Raw genomic sequence first — 22,808 nt, 5'->3', positions numbered from 1 at the left:
AGAGAAAGAACTGATTCTTCTGCTTAGGTGATAGACTACTTAGCCGTTTGTTATAAATGTTTCCACGGTACACCATGAGGAGGTGAGTCTGTCATTGTACTGGGAGGCCAGAGAAAGAACTGATTCTTCTGCTTAGGTGATAGACTACTTAGCCGTTTGTTATAAATGTTTCCACGGTACACCATGAGGAGGTGAGTCTATCATTGTACTGGGAGGCCAGAGAAAGAACTGATTCTTCTGCTTAGGTGATAGACTACTTAGCCGTTTGTTATAAATGTTTCCACGGTACACCATGAGGAGGTGAGTCTATCATTGTACTGGGAGGCCAGAGAAAGAACTGATTCTTCTGCTTAGGTGATAGACTACTTAGCCGTTTGTTATAAATGTTTCCACGGTACACCATGAGGAGGTGAGTCTATCATTGTACTGGGAGGCCAGAGAAAGAACTGATTCTTCTGCTTAGGTGATAGACTACTTAGCCGTTTGTTATAAATGTTTCCACGGTACACCATGAGGAGGTGAGTCTATCATTGTACTGGGAGGCCAGAGAAAGAACTGATTCTTCTGCTTAGGTGATAGACTACTTAGCCGTTTGTTATAAATGTTTCCACGGTACACCATGAGGAGGTGAGTCTATCATTGTACTGGGAGGCCAGAGAAAGAACTGATTCTTCTGCTTAGGTGATAGACTACTTAGCCGTTTGTTATAAATGTTTCCACGGTACACCATGAGGAGGTGAGTCTATCATTGTACTGGGAGGCCAGAGAAAGAACTGATTCTTCTGCTTAGGTGATAGACTACTTAGCCGTTTGTTATAAATGTTTCCACGGTACACCATGAGGAGGTGAGTCTATCATTGTACTGGGAGGCCAGAGAAAGAACTGATTCTTCTGCTTAGGTGATAGACTACTTAGCCGTTTGTTATAAATGTTTCCACGGTACACCATGAGGAGGTGAGTCTATCATTGTACTGGGAGGCCAGAGAAAGAACTGATTCTTCTGCTTAGGTGATAGACTACTTAGCCGTTTGTTATAAATGTTTCCACGGTACACCATGAGGAGGTGAGTCTATCATTGTACTGGGAGGCCAGAGAAAGAACTGATTCTTCTGCTTAGGTGATAGACTACTTAGCCGTTTGTTATAAATGTTTCCACGGTACACCATGAGGAGGTGAGTCTATCATTGTACTGGGAGGCCAGAGAAAGAACTGATTCTTCTGCTTAGGTGATGGACTACTTAGCCGTTTGTTATAAATGTTTCCACGGTACACCATGAGGAGGTGAGTCTATCATTGTACTGGGAGGCCAGAGAAAGAACTGATTCTTCTGCTTAGGTGATAGACTACTTAGCCGTTTGTTATAAATGTTTCCACGGTACACCATGAGGAGGTGAGTCTATCATTGTACTGGGAGGCCAGAGAAAGAATTGATTCTTCTGCTTAGGTGACAGACTACTTAGCCATTTGTTATAAACGTTTCCACGGTACACCATGAGGAGGTGAGTCTATCATTGTACTGGGAGGCCAGAGAAAGAATGCAGCAGTGCTGACATCCTCTCCTTCGTAGTTTCTCTTGTACATTGTTCACTTTATTTCGTTTTCTTTCATTTTAGTTTCTATCGCCATTGTACGGCCAATGACTCTAGCAAATCCATTAGTTACTCCAGTTTATATTCAACCAGAATGATATTTTTTATTTGCATATGCCAACTAATAAAATAAATCGATTAATATTTATATCCCCATCTATATAATCATCACTATACAAAATAACTAAAGAAGAAATAAAAAAAAAACAAAACCTATAAATATTAAAGTGCCACTGCATTGAACAAAAAAAAAAAATCCTCCAACTTGTATTTTTATGGGAACAGTAAAGGGAGAGAGGTAAATCTGATTTTCAGACATTACTAAATCGTTGAATGTAACAATAAAGTAAACACAGACCAAGCAGTTGCTACTTTCTTTCTTTTGTACTTTGTGACACGCTTACTGCCTCTTACTGACGAGACTGCTTTCTTCAATGACTACAATGATTTGCAAAGAAAGAAAGAAAACTTAACATCTGAGAATACAACAGTTCATTGCACATATTTTCTTGAAAATAACTTATCCAGTCCTCACCTTTTCTTTATCTAGAGAGAAAGCCAGCTGATTTCAAACACGGATGCCAACATCATGACACGAAATGACCAGGTGTCACACATTTGGTCAATTATTGCCTTGGACCTTAATGTGGTCCAACAGCTTGAACTTAGGTGTTTTTTGGTATTTAAACAGTGATATTAAACACATTTCTCTAAAAAATGTCACTTAGGCACTTACTCACCTGAACTGTAGGGATATCCTGAACTAGCATCAACAGATAGCGCACGTGTACTTTGAGGGATGCGCTTTGCGTGTGCATTTGTTTTTCGGTATATAAACATTGAGGATATACGTAGTGTATTAGTATATTAAATACTCTTAAAAACAACTAAAAATGGCAAATTTTTGTTATGTTCCTATATGTAAAAACCAGGGAAAGCTTTTTATCTTCAATCAGGTCCCGAAATATTCTAAATATATGCTTTAAACCTTAAAAAATATAAGTAATAAAATTGGGCCTCGAAAGTGCTAGCTATTAAATAAAAGTAACTACTTCAACTAAGGAATTGTTGACTACAGTTTCATTTTGGAAGAGGAAAATGAAAAATTAATAAAAACATATGCAACCTCGACAGCGAGCTATGTTAGCTTAGATTATATGCAGTAGTTGTAGGAGTCTCCGAAGTTCACGCCTGCAGTAAACTCTCAATAAACTGAGATGTTTATTATCCAGGACGATCCGTAGTGAAATCCATTTCGTGAATAATGTTTTTAATGTACTGCACCCTAATTATTAAAACCATGGTTTAACTTCAAATTTTCAAAATCATCCCACATAGTATTCAAAACTGCATGTCCTTAACCTACAAAATGCACGACTAATCGTGATACTACTGCGATCATATTATATCAACCTATTAAAAATTGCATTTGATCTTTCTGCAACTACAGAAAAAAATACAAGGAATCCAATCTCGATAGTCCCTTCCCTATAAAAAAAAACACATTGGTGGCTGCATATCCTGTTTTTAGCGTACGGTTATTAAATACTAATGATTAAAGAGGCGAATATTCACCTTCGACATAGTTCCTATTTTTTTATTCGTGCATCTCGTTCTCAAAGTTCTCGTTTAGGTTCATGAACATTCAATTTACTCGTATCTATAGTCTGCATACTGCAGATTTCCCCACCCATCTCGAGGATCGCTCAATATTATACAGATTTACGTTATTATTTATTGTAAATTAAATTAAATTATGAGGTAAGAAAATATTGAATTATATTACATTATACCAGGTTATACAAAATAACTGTAAATATAATTTTGACATGCACAGAAAACCAACAAGCGGGAAAACATAATCAACTGTAGCATATGACATAACATAGACCTGCAACATGTTGCGCTGCATGGAACACTCCTGCCATCTAGCGGTAAAACTTCGCATAAGATATCCCTATTCAATTTACACTATTCCTTTTTCCTTTTTCAGTCTCCTGAAAAATACGAAATGAGAATTCTACAATAAAGTAAATCCAAGGCACTGAACACTACTGGTACCTCACACAATCTTCCTGCACATCCGGGAAAGGTACAGAATGTTCAGATAAACTGTACTGGAGTGACGTGCTCACCTGTACGAGGCAGCCTGCTGCGTCATGGATGAGATGGGTGTGCGCTTCACGGCGTAGATCATGACTCCAGTGGCCGTCAGTGTGAATGACAGGAAGTAGAGTGCGTGGAACTGCAACAAAACCAACAGCAGCTCATAGTTTTGTTACAGCAAGCATTTGAAATTCTGCCATTTTTTGCTTCAGCACAGATCCGTATTCTAAGTCAAAAAATATTTCTTCATAAAAGTATCTTATAATATTCTTCATTAAACTACATACATGTTTCTGAAATCCACATTAAAATTTTCCGGTTATGTGGCACAAATCAAAAATCTTCTTTGCAGACTTGCCATCACAGATTTTCTGCAAAAGCGCAGTTTTTTTTTATTATTAACGTGAAATGTTTATGCTAAAGCAGCCGTGGCGAAAATGTGACTCACGAGCACATTGTGGCTCGCAATGATAGCTATGCATTTCCCTTGCTTCCTACCTCCCACAACCCCCACCCTCTCACTCACTGGAGTCAAACTCCGTTCCATTTGTATTTGTCTCTGACCTGCAAGTGGCATATCGTCGCACTGTTTCTCTCGAAACCATGTACCTCTACAGAAACGAAAGTTCCAAGTAGGATGGGAGGACGCATTTTTTGCTGCCAATATGATGAGAATATTAAATGTATAATTTGTTCACAAGTATTACCAGGAAACGGTTGTATAACATAAAACGGCATTATACTACATGTTACTGATGAAACATTAAAAGGTTAAGTGTTATTGTTGTTGTTACTATTATTATTATTATTATTATTATTATTATTATTATTATCTCTGTACATCGACCCTTTTACAGCAGATGTACGAATAATGCGGTTAGCTCTTCAATTTGAACTCACAGATTTACAATGTGATGTTAAATGAAAGCTAGATGTAAGGACTTGACAAATGTTGAACTTTTCAAATCTTTGCCAAAAAATAAATATCCGAAGCTTCGTTCTTTCGCTTGCTCTTTTGAAGCCATGTTCGCTACAACTTACGTTTGTGAAAAATTATTTTCAACAATGACAATAGTAAAAACCAAATTTAGATACACGAATGACAGACAAATACCTTCGTGATCAACTACGACTGGCAGTAAGTGACATAATTCCTGATTTTGAAACTCTGTCGCAGAGACATTCTGAAGACAGTTAATTTTAGGTTGTGATAATGTGTCCTATGTTTTCTTATTTATTTCTTTCTTCGTTACACGTACTAAACATTAGTTTGTAGCCTTGGACTGTATAAAATTATATTTAACTGCTTGACGTAAGGAAAATGAAAATCCATTAATAAGTCAGACAGTTGCTTCACTTCCCCTTCAGGTGTCCGCCTTCCTCCATAGGTGCTATGCACGTTGCATGTTACACAGTGGCTCAGCGGACTTTCACATTTTCGCCACAGCTGTGCCAGAGGATTAAACAGATAAAATGTTACAAAAGCTTCAATATCTGATGTCACTTGCTTAGCAACGGATCCTAATCTAGTCTGTTTGTTTAGTTCAAAACCTGAAAACCGCACTGAGATTGGTGGCACCACTGCACCTTGTACTGCAGCAGCAGGATGCTGAGCATGAGCCAGTAGAAGTCAGCAGTCAGCAGAGACAGCTGCAGGGCCGTGGCGCCACTGTCACGCAGCATGGCAGGAGCCGACATGTGGAACAGGAACTGCGCCACCCCGAACCCCACGAGCAGTGCTGCCACCTGCCAGCTGCCCCATGACACAGTGAGCAGCGTCTCTCGTTCCAGCACAGCCCTGCACACAACACTGTGAATATCAAACAGTGCTGCCACCTGCCACAGACCGCACTAGAGTGGAGACAACAGCCATGTTTCACCAAAATTATTATTTCGTATTAAAGGAACTTGTGAAGTCTAAACAAATTGCATATCATAAGTGACCTGAATGGAAAATTTACATTTAATTACTTTTTTACAGTAAAATGGTGGATCCCAATGAAATACTGGGTGTTCAGTTCAAAATGTGTCTTGGCTCGCTGTATGCCATCATGTGGCTAGTTGATGAGCCTAGAGAATTCAATCTTCCTACACTTCCGCAGAGGTGTATAACCTAAGAGGCAGAGAAGATGGCTAGCAAGTACGGCGTTCATTCTGAAGAGTACTTACCGATACGTACGATAACGCCGGTAGTGGCAGGAATGTGAACTGTTTGGAAATACGTACTGTCGGGATATGGGGAGAGGGTTAAGACGATTACTTACGTATTTGTTGACATTAACTTCGACGGTCAACATGGACACGGAGCATTTGATTTGTGTTGTGGAATGTTACCGTACGCAACCGATGATAACAAATACCCTGCGTACGACTTGCCGGCGCAAAACACAGTTCGAAAGAGGTTATGGTAGCACACAGACTGTACAGACCGCCATCTGTTGCTACGACGTTCAAGTTATACCGTACACGTTCTCAAGTTCAGATTGAAGAACGCCTTAAATAATAGGCAACTTCTCTAACATATCAGCTGAAACTCGCTTCAAATCGGTGACCCAACAACAGTGACGTCATGACACACTTTGAAATGAACACCCAGTATTTGTTTATTTTAGTAGGTTATTTTACGACAATTTATCAACATCTCAGGTTATTTACCGTCTGAGTGACATGAAGGTGATAATGTCGGTGAAATGTGTCCGGTGTCCAGCACTGAAAGTTACCCAGCATTTGCTCATATTGGGTTGAGGAAAAACCCCGGAAAAAAACTCAACCAGGTAACTTGCCCCGACCGGGAATCGAACCTGGGTCACCTGGTTTCACGGCCAGATGCGCTAACCGTTACTCCACAGGTGTGGATACAATGAAATAAAATGCGTATTTCCCTTAATACAAGATAAAATATGATCCTTCCAGTTTCATGAACCTAAATGAATTTCAAGTGATTTCCAAATAATACATACACGTTGTTAACTAATGCTGAGTTTCTGGCAATAAAACCATTAACTCTCTTGCTCTGTAATTTAAAGGAAAGGGCTGGACATCACTGAAAGTGATTAATTTCTTCCTGAAGATTACACAATGGCAAAAGTGATGGAGAAATAATTCCAATTTTGTTCACAGTCATGCCCTGTGAGTAATCGAAAGGATGCTACTGCACTTTTCCTTGGATATAGTCCGGGTCAGCTTACTTCATACCCTAAGGGTGAAACCTAACCATTTTTCCCCCATTACTACATATGCTAGTGGATTGTGGTGATTTTCTAGTTTGCAGGTTGAATTTTCTTTTGCCAACTTCGTTTCGAATTTCGATACTGACAAATACTACAAATGGTAGTGATTTTGTAACTGGTATGTTGGCAGCTGAGACAAATATCGACAATATTTGTCGGTACTGGAGTTCCTTGAAATTAAAATTGTACTACATTTCTGAGCCGTTACTGGAAGCTAGTGAAATTTGAACGTACTAATAATTAATCAATATCAGTATTAATATTAATACATAATAGTTATTTTATGTGTTGCATTGTGGTTATAATTCAACCATAGCCAGGTAAGTTTTCAGAGTTAGTAAAAATAATTTCATGTGGTCAAACAAAATACATTTTTAGGTTAGGTCTCGATAGTCAATTATTTAGTCAAACCAATGAATTTCATATTGCCAGACAAAATACTTGACATGTTGATCCCTTTCTCGTAAAATTTGCCTACGAAAATATGTTACAAATTATTGAATAATTTAGAACAACCTTCCAACATAAAGTACGGTAAGTAAATAAGTCATTTAGTACGTAGGATCGTGTGATAACTGGTAACAGTTGGCAACACTGACAAGATGGCAATACAGTAGAACTTGGTTATAACGACATCCAAGGGACCTTGAAAATTATGTTATAAACGAGTGTCGTAGTAACCGAGATTCACATTATCAGTCTAGTGAGGTGGAAAATGAAAAATAATAAACATAATTAGGCTTATTTTAGATTTATGTATTCACTTTTAAGCATACCATGAACACAATAAAATACATGTATAATTATAAATACAGTATTCTGTATTAAAACAGTTTGTTCAGTACTCACCAATCTTATTTACTGAGGAGTGAAGTAATCAGTCATTTTACTCTGTTGTCTCCTACTTGCCCAATATATATTTTCTAAATTAAATTCTATGTTCATTATTTCAGTTGCACTTTCACTGCTCCCTCCTCTAGCTTCATAGAAATGTTCACAATTCTAATGGCTTCTAAAGTGTCACTCACTTCTTTTAGTGGCCATACTGCGTTAAAATGCGTGCACTTAGTGAAAACTTCCTGTCGAAACTGACCGCATGAATTCGGGCAGGTTACAATGGGATGGGGAATCTGCCTGCTCTATGATAGAAGGGAACAGTAAAGGATTCGCCAGATTTCAGCAAAATATTTCTTAAAATACTTTGGTTCTTAGAAAATTGTATTCCAAACTGAGGTTGAAAATGACGTTACATGTGAGGTAGACGCATATGCGTTTGTCGTATTAAGCAAGGTAGGAAAGCATATGTCTTATGGGGAATTAGTTGGGACCACAGAATATTTGACGTTATAGGCGAGGTGTCGCACAAAACGAGGTCGCTATAACCAAGTTCTACTGTATTTTCTGTTTAGGAACTGTTCTTATGTGACCCTCACTATACTCAGGAATTATACTTCAGGTATTCAGATCCAGAAAGCATAAAAAAACAGGACCTGATGATACTCTGTATAGAGTGAAAACGTTTGCCCAGACATACCGTAAAAAAAAGGGTTTTACCATAAATAAGTTATAGACTGAAAATATCAATAAATAATACACTAGTTAACTTATCAGAACTGTAATGTCAATCAAACTACGAGGACAGCGCTGGGGACTTGAGTACAAAGAGACAGACTATGTAATGCAGTAATGTAATGATCTGTAAACAATGATTTTGCCTGATCTGAGTTCTATTGGTGAAAATGAAGAAACGACGTCTTCTCATTTCTATACACTGTTACCTCAAAAAAGTCCCAAGCACGTCATTAAGTAAACTGCCATTTTGCATATGCTTAAAATTCGAAAAATGGGTCGAAATTAACTGTGGCCGGGAGGAAAAAGGTCTTAAGTCAATTTTTTTGTGAATATGAGATTTTTATATATTCTGAAAGCGGAAACAATTCTCTACAATCTGGTAAAACGGCTAAAGTCAAATAAGACTCCTGACTGGATTTATAGAGCGTTACTAAATGTCCTAAGTACTTTTTGAATCGAGCACACACAGAATAAAGGACTTAAGAATATTTAATGATTTAGTCCTTACAAACCATCACATGTTTACTTTCCATGCTTCCCTATCAAAAAGGTCTAACTTGTATTTCAGCCATTTTATCACATACTGATGCCCTTTCCTTTTAAAACTTCAAGCACCAGGGTAAACAGTCCTATAATTGTTTAAGACCCATTTTGCATTCCTAATAATTTACATTTCTCATTTCTTTTGACATGAAAAAGGTCTTATGTTTAATAGTCCCTTCTACTCAGTTTGGCTTCTAGTCTTACAAGGGCTTAAGTGCGGCTATTTTTGGAAATAATCAAGAAAATTGTTAAATGAGCAACATTACCTATTTTAGAAGAAATATAAACAAATAATATCCAGGAAAAACCTCTTAATTAAAAAAACCCTATAATTGACACCAATTTCAGTCTTTCTACTGCATTCCTGAAAAGTATAACATTTTTATTTAAGACCTTTTTCCTCCCGGCCACACAACTTATTTTTGTATGAGAACTAGGACCAATGGGAGAAAAAGCTCGAACAAGATTATGAGAAGAACATCTGCAACTATTAACCATGGGTTCCATTTGACAACACAGTACGACCACAGTCTAGTACATACAGTCACGAAGCTTGAGGTGATTTTTTGCATTTCTCGTGATACAATACTCCAAGCGGTTAGCAACTGAGAGTACTAGGAACAATAGACAGTGGGATAATAGCGATCCTAGTGGCTAGCAACTAAAGTTCAGCTGTCATTGGAGCATATCCCCTACGTATTGAGCTTTGTGACTGTATGTACTATGCTAAAAGCCAGGTTATGAACCGACTAAAATGGAAGCAACGTTCTGTTGCTCTCTTTCTGAGCTCTATTGCCACATAGTGGCGCGAGATGCAAAGCATGTTCAGCGTTTGTCACTGATATGTTTAAAATAACTACAGTCTATAGTTCTCGATAACACTATCAACAATATTAGTAATTAAAATTACTGTTTTAAGAAAGCACGAGCTAATGACGCTGTACGAAATGCGACTCCTAATGCGCGTGGTATTGCTGGGAAGTTTGGCTACACTGTCTCTGTGATTCCGTTGCCAGATTTTCGTTAGACGATATTTTCAGGTGACGTCCAATGAAAAGCTCCGTTCTTCCTTTCCCCTCCAACCCTCCACACTCAACGTGTCATCGCTGTACAGGTTACCCCTCTAACCCGTACTTTCCTCTCGCCCTGCTAACTACTTCCTGTTTAATCGGTTCATAACCTGGCTTTTAGTATAGACTGTGGTATGACCATCTCAACACTTTCCAACATGTGGCACTCACGTTTGTACGATGCTAACCAAGCTGCCCAGCAGCCCCACCATGCCCAGGTACTCGACCCAGTCCATTGTCTTCACTATGAGTTCCTGTGCTACTGACAGGATCGCAAACAGTACGGTGCCAAGGAGACACAGCATGTCCCCCAGCAGCTGGTTTTTGCCTGCAAATCCAACAAACCTCATATACTTCCTTCTGCCACTCTCAATAGCGAAATTACGTGGATCTCATCCTTCCAGAAGTTGGCACAGTTTAGAAGGAGGTTTTGACATGATCCCTTTCGGACCAATCAACATATTACGTTGTTGTTGTTGTTTTCTAATGCCAAGCGTTTGACAATAAAGTCATTTGACCTCTTGCACTCCAATATTTTTCAAAGATATTATCATGGTTAGCCACTGAAGCACAGATTTTGAGGTGTTCCGAATCCATTTCTTGCTTTGAGTTGCACAATGGGCAGTTAGGGGACTGATATATTCCAATTCTATGCAGGTGTTTGGCCAAACAATCATGGCCTGTTGCCAATCTAAATGCAGCTACAGACGATTTTCGTGGTAAATCGGGAATTAACTGTGGATTATGGTGCAGAGAGTTCCATTTTTTTCTCTTGAGATTGTGTTATCAAATTTTGTTTGTTGAAGTCTAAGTATTTAGATTTAATAAATCTTTTCACAGAGTAATACGTAGATTTAGTAACAGGTCTGTAAGTAGCAGTGCTGCCCTTCTTTGCTAAAGCATCCGCATTCTCGTTTCCCAGGATTCCACAATGGGATGGTATTCATTGGAATATAATTCTTTTATTGAGTGATATTAATTGAGAGAGCATTTTAGTTATTTCTGCTGTTTGAGATGAAGGTGTGTGTTTAGAGACTATTGACAGAATAGCTGCTTTGGAGTCTGACAATATAACTGCATTCTTAAATTTATTGTTGTGGCATAGAAGATTCCTGAGACTTTCACTTATTGCAATGATTTCACCATCAAAACTTGTTGTTCCATATCCAAGAGATCTATAAAGTGAGAAGAGACAGCACGTAACACTTGCACCGGCACCTTGTTCTCTGGAGATCAAGGATCTGTCGGTGTATAAATGAAGCCAGTTTTGTGGAGGGTACCTAATATTAATTGTCTCTAAAGACAATTGTTTTAGTATTTCAGTGTTTACTTCTGATTTTAGTATTTCTTCTGTTAAATTTAGATTATATTCTATATTTAATAGAGTTGCAGGGTTTGGTTTAATTTGTAAGCCATATTATGCAAGCCAATACATACCACCTGCCAGGCCACGGCCGTCCTCCACGTCGGCCCACACCAGGCAGCCCACCCCCATGAGGCAGATGCTGACGCCCACGATGTGCACGATCTTGTAGCGCACCTTCAGCACCGAACAGCTGAGGGCCAGCGCCACGGGGATGGAGACGCAGTCCAGCAGCTGCGACCACACAAGCAAGTGACACCACGTTAGAGTGGCCACAATTCCAGTAGCACTTCTTATCGCATCTGGCCACAAGATATTTAAGACAGAGAACTTGTAAATATGGCTGGGTTGTCAGATAATGGACTGCACTCTGATGCTATAGCTAGGAACACAACAAAATGGCAAATAAAGTACATCAAAGTCGGTAAATAAAACTACTGTAATTCGTAAAGAAAGGTATTATTTAAATATGTAAATTATGAAAAAAAAAATCGCTATTTAAGAATGAAAATCGTGAAAAATTCGGTATTTAAATATCGTGAAAAAAGTTAAGTATGTAAATCGTAAAACGTCGAAATTTAAATATGTAAATCATAAAAGAAGTTGGTATTTAAGAATGTGAATTGTGAAAAAGTCGGTATTTAAGTACATATACTGTGAAAAAGTAGTTATTTAAATATGTAAATCGATAAAAAAAATCGGTATAAAAGTATGTAAATCGTGAAAAATTCGGTATTTAAATATGTTTAAATCGTGAAAGAAGACGATATTTAGGTATGTAAATCGTGAAAAAGTCGGTATTTAAATTTGTAAATCATGAAAAAAAGTTGGTAATTTAAACATGTAAATTGTGAAAAAAGTCGTTTTTTAAATATGTAAATGAATTTTAAAAATCGGTATTTAAGTATTTAAATAGTGAAAAATTGGGTATTTAAATGTATAAATCGTGAAAAAGGTCCGTATTTAGGTACCATGTAAATCGTGAAAAAATCGGTATTTAAATGTATAAATAATGAAAAATGTGGTATTTAAATATGTAAATTGCGAAAAAAATCGGTATTTGAGTATGTAAATCGTGACAAATTAGGTATTTAAATATGCTTAAATCGTGAAAAAAGTCTGTACTTGGGTCTGTAAATTGTGAAAAAAGTCGGTATTTAAGTACATAAATCGTGAAAAATGTTATTCTTGGCATGCTTTCCACATGATAAAGCATGAAATACAACCCCATTAATTTGGTACTTATTTCGAATGTTTCATTGTCGAAAATGAAATAATGGAATTTCTTGTCTGATGAATGTAGTATTCGGAAAAATTCGTAAACAAATCGCGTTTAACATAAAAAAAAACCGGGGGATGGGAAACGAGTAACATTCGCGCCTAATCAGGATCATAAAACCTGTCTACAGAATGAGTCTAGACAACGCGTATAAAAATTTAACTCTATAGCTCAATTAACAGAAATTCGTCAAAATCGGGTGTCCATTAGCTATAGGCATCAAACTCTAGAGTGACACATACAAAACTAATAAAATTTAATCCAGCCATGGTAGATATTGCACCAGATGAAGAAATTGGCAATCAAACTGTTTCTTCTCCGAAAGAACTCTAGTCAAAAAAATCGGATTTTGTTTGATAACAAGCACATCAGAATAACTTTCCTTAAATACTGCTTAGGTGTTCAGCCATTATATAGAAAAACGTGCAGAAATTAAACAGGAAATAGGAGATTCTCTTGCAGATGATAAAATTTTAATAGAATCTGAAGATGATTTACAGAAATTTACTAAAATCTTGAATGATATGATTATGAAATTTGAAATGAAAAGTCTACAAACAAGATAAAAATCACAGCGTATCAAGGTCATCACATTTATTTATGCTTATTATTTACATTTTAAAATTGTTTTAATATAATTTACAAATCTGAGTCAACAATGTACCATTTTATACCTCACAACAGGTGCCCGAAAACAGCCACCAGCATTTAGGTAATCCATCACGTTCCATTTTTCGGAACAAACTGGAATTATGGGTAGCTGGGGTCAACTAAAAATTTTCAAGGGAGAACGTAGGTCGTGTAAGGTATCCTTGAATAAGACATTTAATGAAAAACAACTTTCACTGAGATCTAGATTCATTTTTCGGGCTGACAGGCCGTGGTCTGTTGGTTGGTTTTCTACCAGACGTTTCGTCTGCAACTACGGCAGACATCTTCAGTGGAGTGGTATCCGAGGTCGCAAAACTTTTCTCGGCGTACCTGAGGCAACTGATTCTGTGGCTGGTTGTGCGGGTGTATTTATAGTGCGACTCGCGGGCCAAGGCCTGTTGTCGCTGTGGTCCGCGCCGCTTTGTTCGCTGCTCCTGTTCTGGGTTCCGTCCTTCTATTGTAGTGGCTTCTTCTGTTTAGGACGAGATACCAACACTTGTTTAGCTTTACGCCTTCTTCCTTACGATTAAAGTTGTTGTCATGTTTATAGATTTCGATCGCTTCTCTATGTAGACGGGGGAAGAAGTGTGTCGTCATGCTCAAGATGTCCGTGTCCTTAAATCGTATGTTGTGATCGCCCTCTTGATAGGCATGTGCTGCCACTGCCGATTTGTCGATCTGTCCTAGGCGGCAATTCCTGTTGTGTCCTGTCAGTCTCGTCCTGACGCTCCGCTGTATAGTACCGATGTAGACCTTCCCACACGAATATGGAATCCTGTAAACTCCGGCGGACAGCAGCTACAAAACTTTCACTGAACTTACATTCTTTATTCACAAACAAAGAAAACAAAAAAAATAAATTATAAATACAGATCTCAGATATTGGGAACACTCATTCTCACGCAACACTCTTCATAATTGCTCAAAATGTCCACCAGCCTGTGCTAAACAATGCCGTGCTCTCTTCTTATGTCCTGGGATGCTCGGAGGACTTCAGCACTGCTGAGAGACCCACAGACTACTATAGTTCTCTCCTTCATGTCTTCCCTCGTTGTTGGACGCACCTGAAGGACGATTTAATTCACTCCCACAAACAGAAATCATTTGGAGATAAATCAGGAGATCAGAGCGTCCAAGGTACCGGTCCTCCTCGTCCAATCCAATGTCCCGGAAAAAACTTGTCAGCAAGCTGTTGAGCCATGAGGGAAAAGTGAGCTGGACAGCCATCTTGCTGAAGCCACACTGTTATCCTTATAGCGAGAGGAACATCACCGAGCTTATGGCACAACATGTTGTTGAGGAATACTGGACTCACCTGGATGCTGGTGAGTGTTGTGAACTGGTGAGCCATCATGAGCAGGAAGCCAGCCTCCACATCCATGAAGGCCAGCGCCAGGTAACGCAAGCCTTGGCAGCGCAGCACGTTGATGATGCCCTGATCCCCTGAGCGACACGACAACCACGTGGTGAACACCACACACTGCAGCATGTAGCGCAGCGTGCTCTGTCCTGCCACCAGAGAGAACATCACCACTCTAGTGAAGCTGGACAGCAGTTCAGCAACTAATAATGCCTTCAATGCAAAGTGATATACATGCAAAAAAAAAGTGACACTGGATTTGAGGAAATCGCTATGATTGCATGTAATGTCTATACAGGAATTAGGATAAATAAATAGGCCTACAATTTACTGTAAGATTTAAGAGTGGCTAATGAAATGGGCTATGAATAACGGTTATTCTGCCAATCAAATAGTAATAATAATAATAATAATAATAATAATAACAATAACGATGCATTAAAGGGAGGTTAAAAAGTAACTGACCTAAACTGACAAGTTACCATTTAAATATTTTTATATTGGAAACTACTTAACCAATAATGAGCAAACTTCCCAAAAGTCTGTATACAAGATGGAAGTGAAAATAACCTTGCAGATTGAAAGAGACGATAGGGTACGTGTAAATGAGAAGACAACCTGTATTACGTTTTCTGATTAAATGCACGGTTAATTAGAAAATTAAGTTTGAAGTTTTAGCAGTCCGGCAACATCGCCGCTAACACACTGCACTCGTGATACAGATGTAAGAGGTCAACGAACTCGATGAATCTCTGTACATAAGCTGCCAAGATCTTGCCACTCATTTGCTTCATGCAATAGTTTGAATTTAGGAGTTTTTAAAATTAAATTTACACGAAAACTGTGCATGCTATTGAAATATGCCAAAGAGATAAATTATTCTTTATTAGATTTCCAATGGATATGAACAAAAATCATGATTCCACCAGCAATAGTTACCAAATAAGAGATTGTTAAACATTTGCAAAAAACATTTTTCTCTGAGAAAGCTATGAACTTTCCATCAATATGACATTATAGTTTTTTGTTACATACAAAATGAGCTACTGACTCTGGAAATCTGCAAGGCTTTATATGCCATACTAATTTCATTCTGAAAGAACAAATTGTTTAGCTATATTATGAGTTCTTTCAAATTTCGTTTTTTTTTTCTTTCGGTAATTCAAAACATTTATTTTTAATGTACCTTTTCTCAAAAACTACATTCGCAAGAAGTGTGAATATTTTTTCACACATATTAAGAGCTATATGTTACAATCTGAAGAACAGAGAATTTCATATCTCCATTAAATAAAAAAAAAAAAAAAATCCAATTTAAAAAAAAATATGTTTTGAGAATATTTGGCATGCAGTGTGAACGAGCCTTAAGGTGTATCAATATGATTGCTCGTTACTTGGTGTAATACAGTATAATAAGCATCTGTGCAAAGTTTGACTCAAATTGGACTTGTAGGAACTCTGATGATTGTAGAATGTCGTTTTGAGAAAAACAATCAATCAATCTTCTTAATGTATCCAGCTATTTGCTGACAATATAAAGTCCACTATAGTCCACAGTAGTCTATTCAGTTGTTGTTTTTCTCGAGAAATGAGGGGTATTTTGATCGGTGTTCATTATAGATGCCTGTTGCTAGTAGCCAGAGTTGGGGTGTAGTCAATATATACTCAGGGCTGTGTCTTCTGCAACTGGTACCGATGATTTTAATTTACTTCTTTTGTGGTTTATGGATGGACAGTATAGAAGAATGTGTTCCAGATCTTCATCATGATTATTACACCACAGACAAGTAGGATTATCAGAAATGTGAAATCGGTGTAGGTACAATTGAGTGACACTGTGACCTGTTCTGGCTCTTGTTAAAAATGTTTGAACATGTCTGGCCAAGTTTTTGTACATTTCCAGGTCATTTGGTTTCTTTTGTACAGACTGTAAAATTTTTCCTTTGTCAGAAGAGAGCCAATTGTTGATCCATAGGTTTGTAAAATGAGACTTTACTGAAGCAAAACACTGGATAGAGATATCACTTGAAGAGGTCTTGCTTGCAAATATGTTGCCTGTTTTGCAATATTATATACTTTCTCGTTTCTAGGTATACCACAATGACTAGGTATCCATTGAAATGTTATTTCCCTTTGGAGTTCTTTTAGTTTGCGTAGTTGTTTCTGAATTGGGATAATTCTATGTGCATATAGGTTTGGTACATATTTAACTATATTAAAAATAGCCCCCTTGGAGTCGGTAAGTATGCAAATAGATTTTTCAGAAATTTGAGTAACACACTGAAGAGCAGCATCAATAGCTAGAATTCAGTGTCAAGACTGGAGGAGGATGAACATGGTAGGAAATAACTTTCTTGAGAAAAACAATGACAAAGATAAATTTCATTATTGGTGCTATGTAGTCTAAGATGCCTCAAAACATGCCATTTAAAGGCATAAATGATTACTTTAATAAAGTATAGCTTACATATCTTGATTCAGAATAAAGGGTTAAATTTAAATGAATTGAAAGTAAAAAAAAAAAAGTCATTTCTAAGTTGTTTCTGTCTTCAACCTTCCCTCAAAACAGAAGTACTATTAAGAGGACAGTATTAATAATAATAGTAATAACAATGGATGATGATGATGATAAAACTGAAAAAAGGAGCAAACAGCATGCTTATTTCTATCGTATTTTTTCAATATTTTCATATCTCTACTGATGAAGTAGGTTTAGTTGTTACCTTTCTAATTGCACTGCTGTTCAGACATGTGAGTTGTATGGGCTATTCCATATGAAATCGATCAGTAAAAAACCTCGCATTTTTTAAAACTCTAATTTTTTCTCTATTTATACAAGGTGCTGAGGAGAGTGCATTTGCAAAAATATACTATCGAAAGTCAAACGGTTTTCGTACTATTGAGCGACAAATTTAGCGTATTTTATAAAAACAAGCCTCTTTCAGCGCTCAGAACTCTGGAACCATTTACTGCAGAACATTGAATGAGAGCTCATTTTGAAGCTGACATTTGGTAGGTTATGATACTTACTTATTTACTTACAAATGGCTTTTAAGGAACCCGAAGGTTCATTGCCGCCCTCACATAAGCCCGCCATTGGTCCCTATCCTGTGCAAGATTAATCCAGTCTCTATCATCATACCCCACCTCCCTCAAATCCATTTTAATATTATCCTCCCATCTACGTCTCGGCCTCCCTAAAGGTCTTTTTCCCTCCGGTCTCCCAACTAACATTCTATATGCATTTCTGGATTCGCCCATACGTGCTACATGCCCTGCCCATCTCAAACGTCTGGATTTAATGTTCCTAATTATGTCAGGTGAAGAATACAATGCGTGCAGTTCTGTGTTGTGTAACTTTCTCCATTCTCCTGTAACTTCATCCCGCTTAGCCCCAAATATTTTCCTTAGCACCTTATTCTCAAACACCCTGAACCTATGTTCCTCTCTCAGAGTGAGAGTCCAAGTTTCACAACCATACAGAAGAACCGGTAATATAACTGTTTTATAAATTCTAACTTTCAGATTTTTGGACAGCAGACTGGATGATAAGAGCTTCTCAACCGAATAATAACAGGCATTTCCCATATTTATTCTGCGTTTAATTTCCTCCTGAGGGTCATTTATATTTGTTACTGTTGCTCCAAGATATTTGAATTTTTCCACCTCTTCGAAGGATAAATCTCCAATTTTTATATTTCCATTTCGTACAATATTCTGGTCACGAGACATAATCATATACTTTGTCTTTTCGGGATTTACTTCCAAACCGATCGCTCTACTTGCTTCAAGTAAAATTTCCGTGTTTTCCCTAATCGTTTGTGTATTTTCTCCTAACATATTCACGTCATCCGCATAGACAAGAAGCTGATGTAACCCGTTCAATTCCAAACCCTGCCTGTTATCCTGAACTTTCCTAATGGCATATTCTAGAGCGAAGTTAAAAAGTAAAGGTGATAGTGCATCTCCCTGCTTTAGCCCGCAGTGAATTGGAAAAGCATCAGATAGAAACTGACCTATACGGACTCTGCTATACGTTTCACTGAGTAACATTTTAATTAATCGAACTAGTTTCTTGGGAATACCAAATTCAATAAGAATATCATATAATACTTCCCTCTTAACCGAGTCATAAGCCTTTTTGAAATCTATGAATAACTGATGTACTGTACCCTTATACTCCCATTTTTTCTCCATTATCTGTCGAATACAAAAAATCTGATTAATAGTCGATCTATTACGCCGAAAACCGCACTGATGATCCCCAATAATTTCATCTACGTACGGAGTTAATCTTCTCAAAAGAATATTGGACAAAATTTTGTACGACGTCAACAAAAGTGATATTCCTCGAAAGTTACCACAGTTGGTTTTGTCCCCCTTTTTAAAAATAGGTACAATTATGGACTCCTTCCATTGTTCTGGTACAATTTCCTTTTCCCAAATAGCAAGTACAAGTTTATAAATTTCGCTATATAATGCACTCCCACCCTCTTGTATTAATTCTGCTGGAATTTGATCGATACCTGGAGACTTGTACTTTTTCAGATTTTCTATCGCAATTTCGACTTCTGAAAGCGTGGGTTCGGGTATAAATGGCTCAGCAGTTTGTATTTCAATTTCGTCCCGATCATTTCTATTTGGCCTATGTACATTTAGTAGTTGCGCAAAATAGTTTTTCCATCTGTTTAGGATTGATGGAGAGTCTGCAAGCAAGTCACCATTCTCATCCATGATCACGTTTACCCTTGGCTGATATCCGTTCTTAAATTCCTTTATACCCTTATATAAATCTCGAATATTTTTATTCTTACTATTTGTATCTACCTCATTCAGTTTTTCCTTCAAGTAACCTCTCTTTTTATTCCTAAGTGTACGACTTGCTTCCCGTCTTTCATTGAAATAATTCTCTCTCTTCTCCTCAACTGGTTCCTGTAAGAATTTCAATTTTGCCTGTTTCCTTCTTTCTACTACCATGCAACAATCTTCATCAAACCACGGTTTCTTTTTCTTAGTTTCATAATAAGTAATCCTTATTTTTATTGTACACAGAGAGACAAATAATCTGATTTTACTTACTTCTAAGCTTTTTGCCAATTTTTAAAAATGTAAAAAATACTGAGAAAAAACCTTGCATTATTAAGAGGGATTCGGAATTGTTTGGTTAGTGGTACGGCAATAAGTTTCGAGGGTATTAAATAAATTATTTTCACACGCCTGGACTTGAACGCCGCAGTACTGCATGCACTGGCCGAGAGCTGAAGATAAGCGAGCGTTGGGCGTCATTTTACTCCTGTGTTTATGAAAACTTGTGATAAAGCTAGCCCAGCTATTAGCTACTAGACGACACATCACGTGTTTGTCTCCTGGCCTTGCTTGTCTTGGCTATCTTCCACCTCACAGTCAGCTGGTTACTTCACGCGTGTACTATTTATTTTCTTGATTTGATATTTTCAATACTTTCTTATCAACGGTGCACCAGTAAAAAATATGTTTATTTATACTTTCAATGCAGAATCTAACCATATATTTTAAAAATATTTTTTTCGTGGTCAAAGGCGTCTTAATGAAAAAAAAATCTAAATTTTTCCATTTCCATAAAAAGTAAGAAAAACTGTTTACATGTCAATATAAACTTTAACTTCTCAGCATCAAAATAAACCATGATTTTGATCATTGGGTGAAAGGGTTTCGGAGCCAAACAGTTTAAAGTTACTAAGTTTATGAAAATAAGATAAATTTAAATATTTTAAATTTAAACACTATGAAGTTCTGATGCCTCAAACTTTGCACAAAGCATTGTATCACAGTTGTCAATGGACAGAAAAAGTTTTATTGTATTTAAAGATTGCAAGGTCAATTTTCTCTATATTTCAGTCGATTTGAGATGGGATAGCCCGTACAGTATTTTATACTGCAGCACCGAAAAATTAGCGATATGTAGTCGTATCTTTACTCTGAATGTGATATCTTCAATAAATGAAGACACCAAGAATGAACCAAGTTTGACTTGGTTAGACGTGCCAACTCACCCATTGGCAAGGTGACCTGGTACCAGGTGGACAGGTAGTGGTTACACACTGCCATAACACACAGCAGCAGGGACATCAGCTGCCCCAGCATTAGGGCCCGCCATACAGGCCTGCCAACACAACATGACTCAGTTACTTTCAAAGGTTGTATTACCTTAATCATCAGATGTGTTTGGGCCACTATATATGACTAAATTCACTTGAATGATCTATGGACTAACACAAACGTAATGATAGCGAACACTAGAATTATAATTGTTGCTCACACCTGTTACAAAAACAAGACACAATTTACATTAAAAAAAATTAACCAACCTTCAACTCACAGAAAGTGGAGTTAGGTAACATCCTCCAAAAACAGTTATATACCGGTAATATTTCATCAATAAAAATGTTAAAACCAGTGCAATCAAAGTGTACAGAATTTGCATATTTTTAGTGGTAAGCCTGAAAAATAGCTGTTTTTAATATTTATATTGGGTTAATTTAGGATGTTGTGTCAACATCTAGATTATTTAGCGTCTGAATGAAATAAAGGTGATAATGCTGGTGAAATGAGTCCGGGGTCCAGCACCGAAAGTTACCCAGCATTTGCTCGTATTGGGTTGAGGGAAAACCCCGGAAAAAACCTCAGATAACCAGATAACTTGCCCCGACCGGGATTCGAACCCGGGCCATCTGGTTTCGCAGCCAGACGCGCTGACTGTTACTCCACAGGTGTGGACTTAATATATTTTTTTTTCTGAAAATGTTGAAGTCATTTTAATATTTTTTTCGCCTTTTCAAGAAGAAAGGTATTTTTTTATGTTCATAAATTTTTCTTAGTAAATAAATGGACCACTGACAACTAAATCCAAGTCACTTTGTTTCAAGTATGAATGCTGCTATTGTACAGAGCGGTCACGCCAAGACGTCCCGCACTAACATGAAAACTGGTTGGCAGTCGGGAATGATGTGAGTCCCGGCGTTAAACCGCATGCTAGTATGGCAGATTCAAGTCAGTATTTAGTGTGTCTCTATTGTGATGTGCAGTATAGAACAACGCATTTTTATATGCAAAACTATCGTGAATTATACATGGAGAATGTGTTGCCGTAAATTCTGACGTCATTTCCCCAATGATCCTGTGCCAAATAAGAAAACAATATACAGACTAGTAAAGAAATTTAACGAGGCAGGCTCGGTTCAAAATAAGAAGCATCAAGTCAATAAATGGAATAGCTGAGGAAACATTACATGAAATAGGTTTTCAATTAGAATGAAGTCCTCAGAAATCTATGCGCAGATCAGCCCAGGAAGTAGGGGTGTCTAAAACCTCATTTCAACACGTCACTAAATTGAAGTTAAAACCATACAAAACCCATCTAGTGCATCACATAAGTGAAAATGTTGAAGTTAAAACTGTACAAAACCTGTTACCATGTTAACGAAAACAAAGGAGTGTGAAAAATTTACAAATTCCGTTGTCCGATACATACAAATAACGTAATATTATTACCATTTTATGTATACGTTAATTTTTAAAAAGGTTACATCTATTTCAAAATGTTATTTACTTTTGAATAACCCTATACATATCACAGAGCCAATGAAAAAAAAAGAAAATTATGCCTTTCTTAGTGTAGCTCTTCTGGAGAATTACCAAATCGACTTTGAACCTTCATAAGAGTAATAAAAAGCAATGCAATTTCCACTAATGGTACATTACATCAATAACACAAAAATAACATGCCAATTAGAGAGACAGTACAATTTCATTAATACAAAATAAACGAAAATTCAGTTAGCTTACAAAAGAAAATGTGCGTTGAGTCATATGATTACGAAGAGGATAATGCGCACTATTAGCACAGTGTACTATATACAGTCACGAAGCTTGAGTTTTGAGGGTGCTAGAAACAAGACTGTGACGGTACTATTTTGCATTGCCTGTAATGAGGCGATATTAGCGATCCTAGTGGTGAGCAACTATCTAATGTTTGCATATTTACTACGTATTGAGCTTCGCGACTG

At 37.3% G+C, this 22,808-nt stretch overlaps 1 protein-coding gene across 2 annotated transcripts in view; it reads right to left on the bottom strand.

Annotated features, from left to right (window-relative positions):
- Positions 1-22,808, bottom strand: part of LOC138698660 (solute carrier family 35 member F2-like) — a 42,379-nt gene that overhangs the window by 18,431 nt on the left and 1,140 nt on the right. For both annotated transcript variants that reach the window (XM_069824805.1, XM_069824804.1), the window contains exons 2-7: positions 20,796-20,905; positions 14,719-14,912; positions 11,548-11,707; positions 10,282-10,438; positions 5,283-5,493; positions 3,725-3,834 (exon numbers count right to left, since the gene is read on the bottom strand). In XM_069824805.1, coding sequence (XP_069680906.1) covers positions 3,725-3,834; positions 5,283-5,493; positions 10,282-10,438; positions 11,548-11,707; positions 14,719-14,912; positions 20,796-20,905 — 942 coding nt within the window. The remainder of the gene's footprint in view (positions 1-3,724; positions 3,835-5,282; positions 5,494-10,281; positions 10,439-11,547; positions 11,708-14,718; positions 14,913-20,795; positions 20,906-22,808) is intronic.

This window comes from Periplaneta americana, chromosome 4 (genome assembly GCF_040183065.1).
Source record: "Periplaneta americana isolate PAMFEO1 chromosome 4, P.americana_PAMFEO1_priV1, whole genome shotgun sequence".
NCBI classification, from domain to species: Eukaryota; Metazoa; Arthropoda; class Insecta; order Blattodea; family Blattidae; genus Periplaneta; species Periplaneta americana.
The sequence above is the reverse complement of the archived record's forward strand: the minus strand, read 5'-3'. Positions and strand labels throughout refer to the sequence as shown.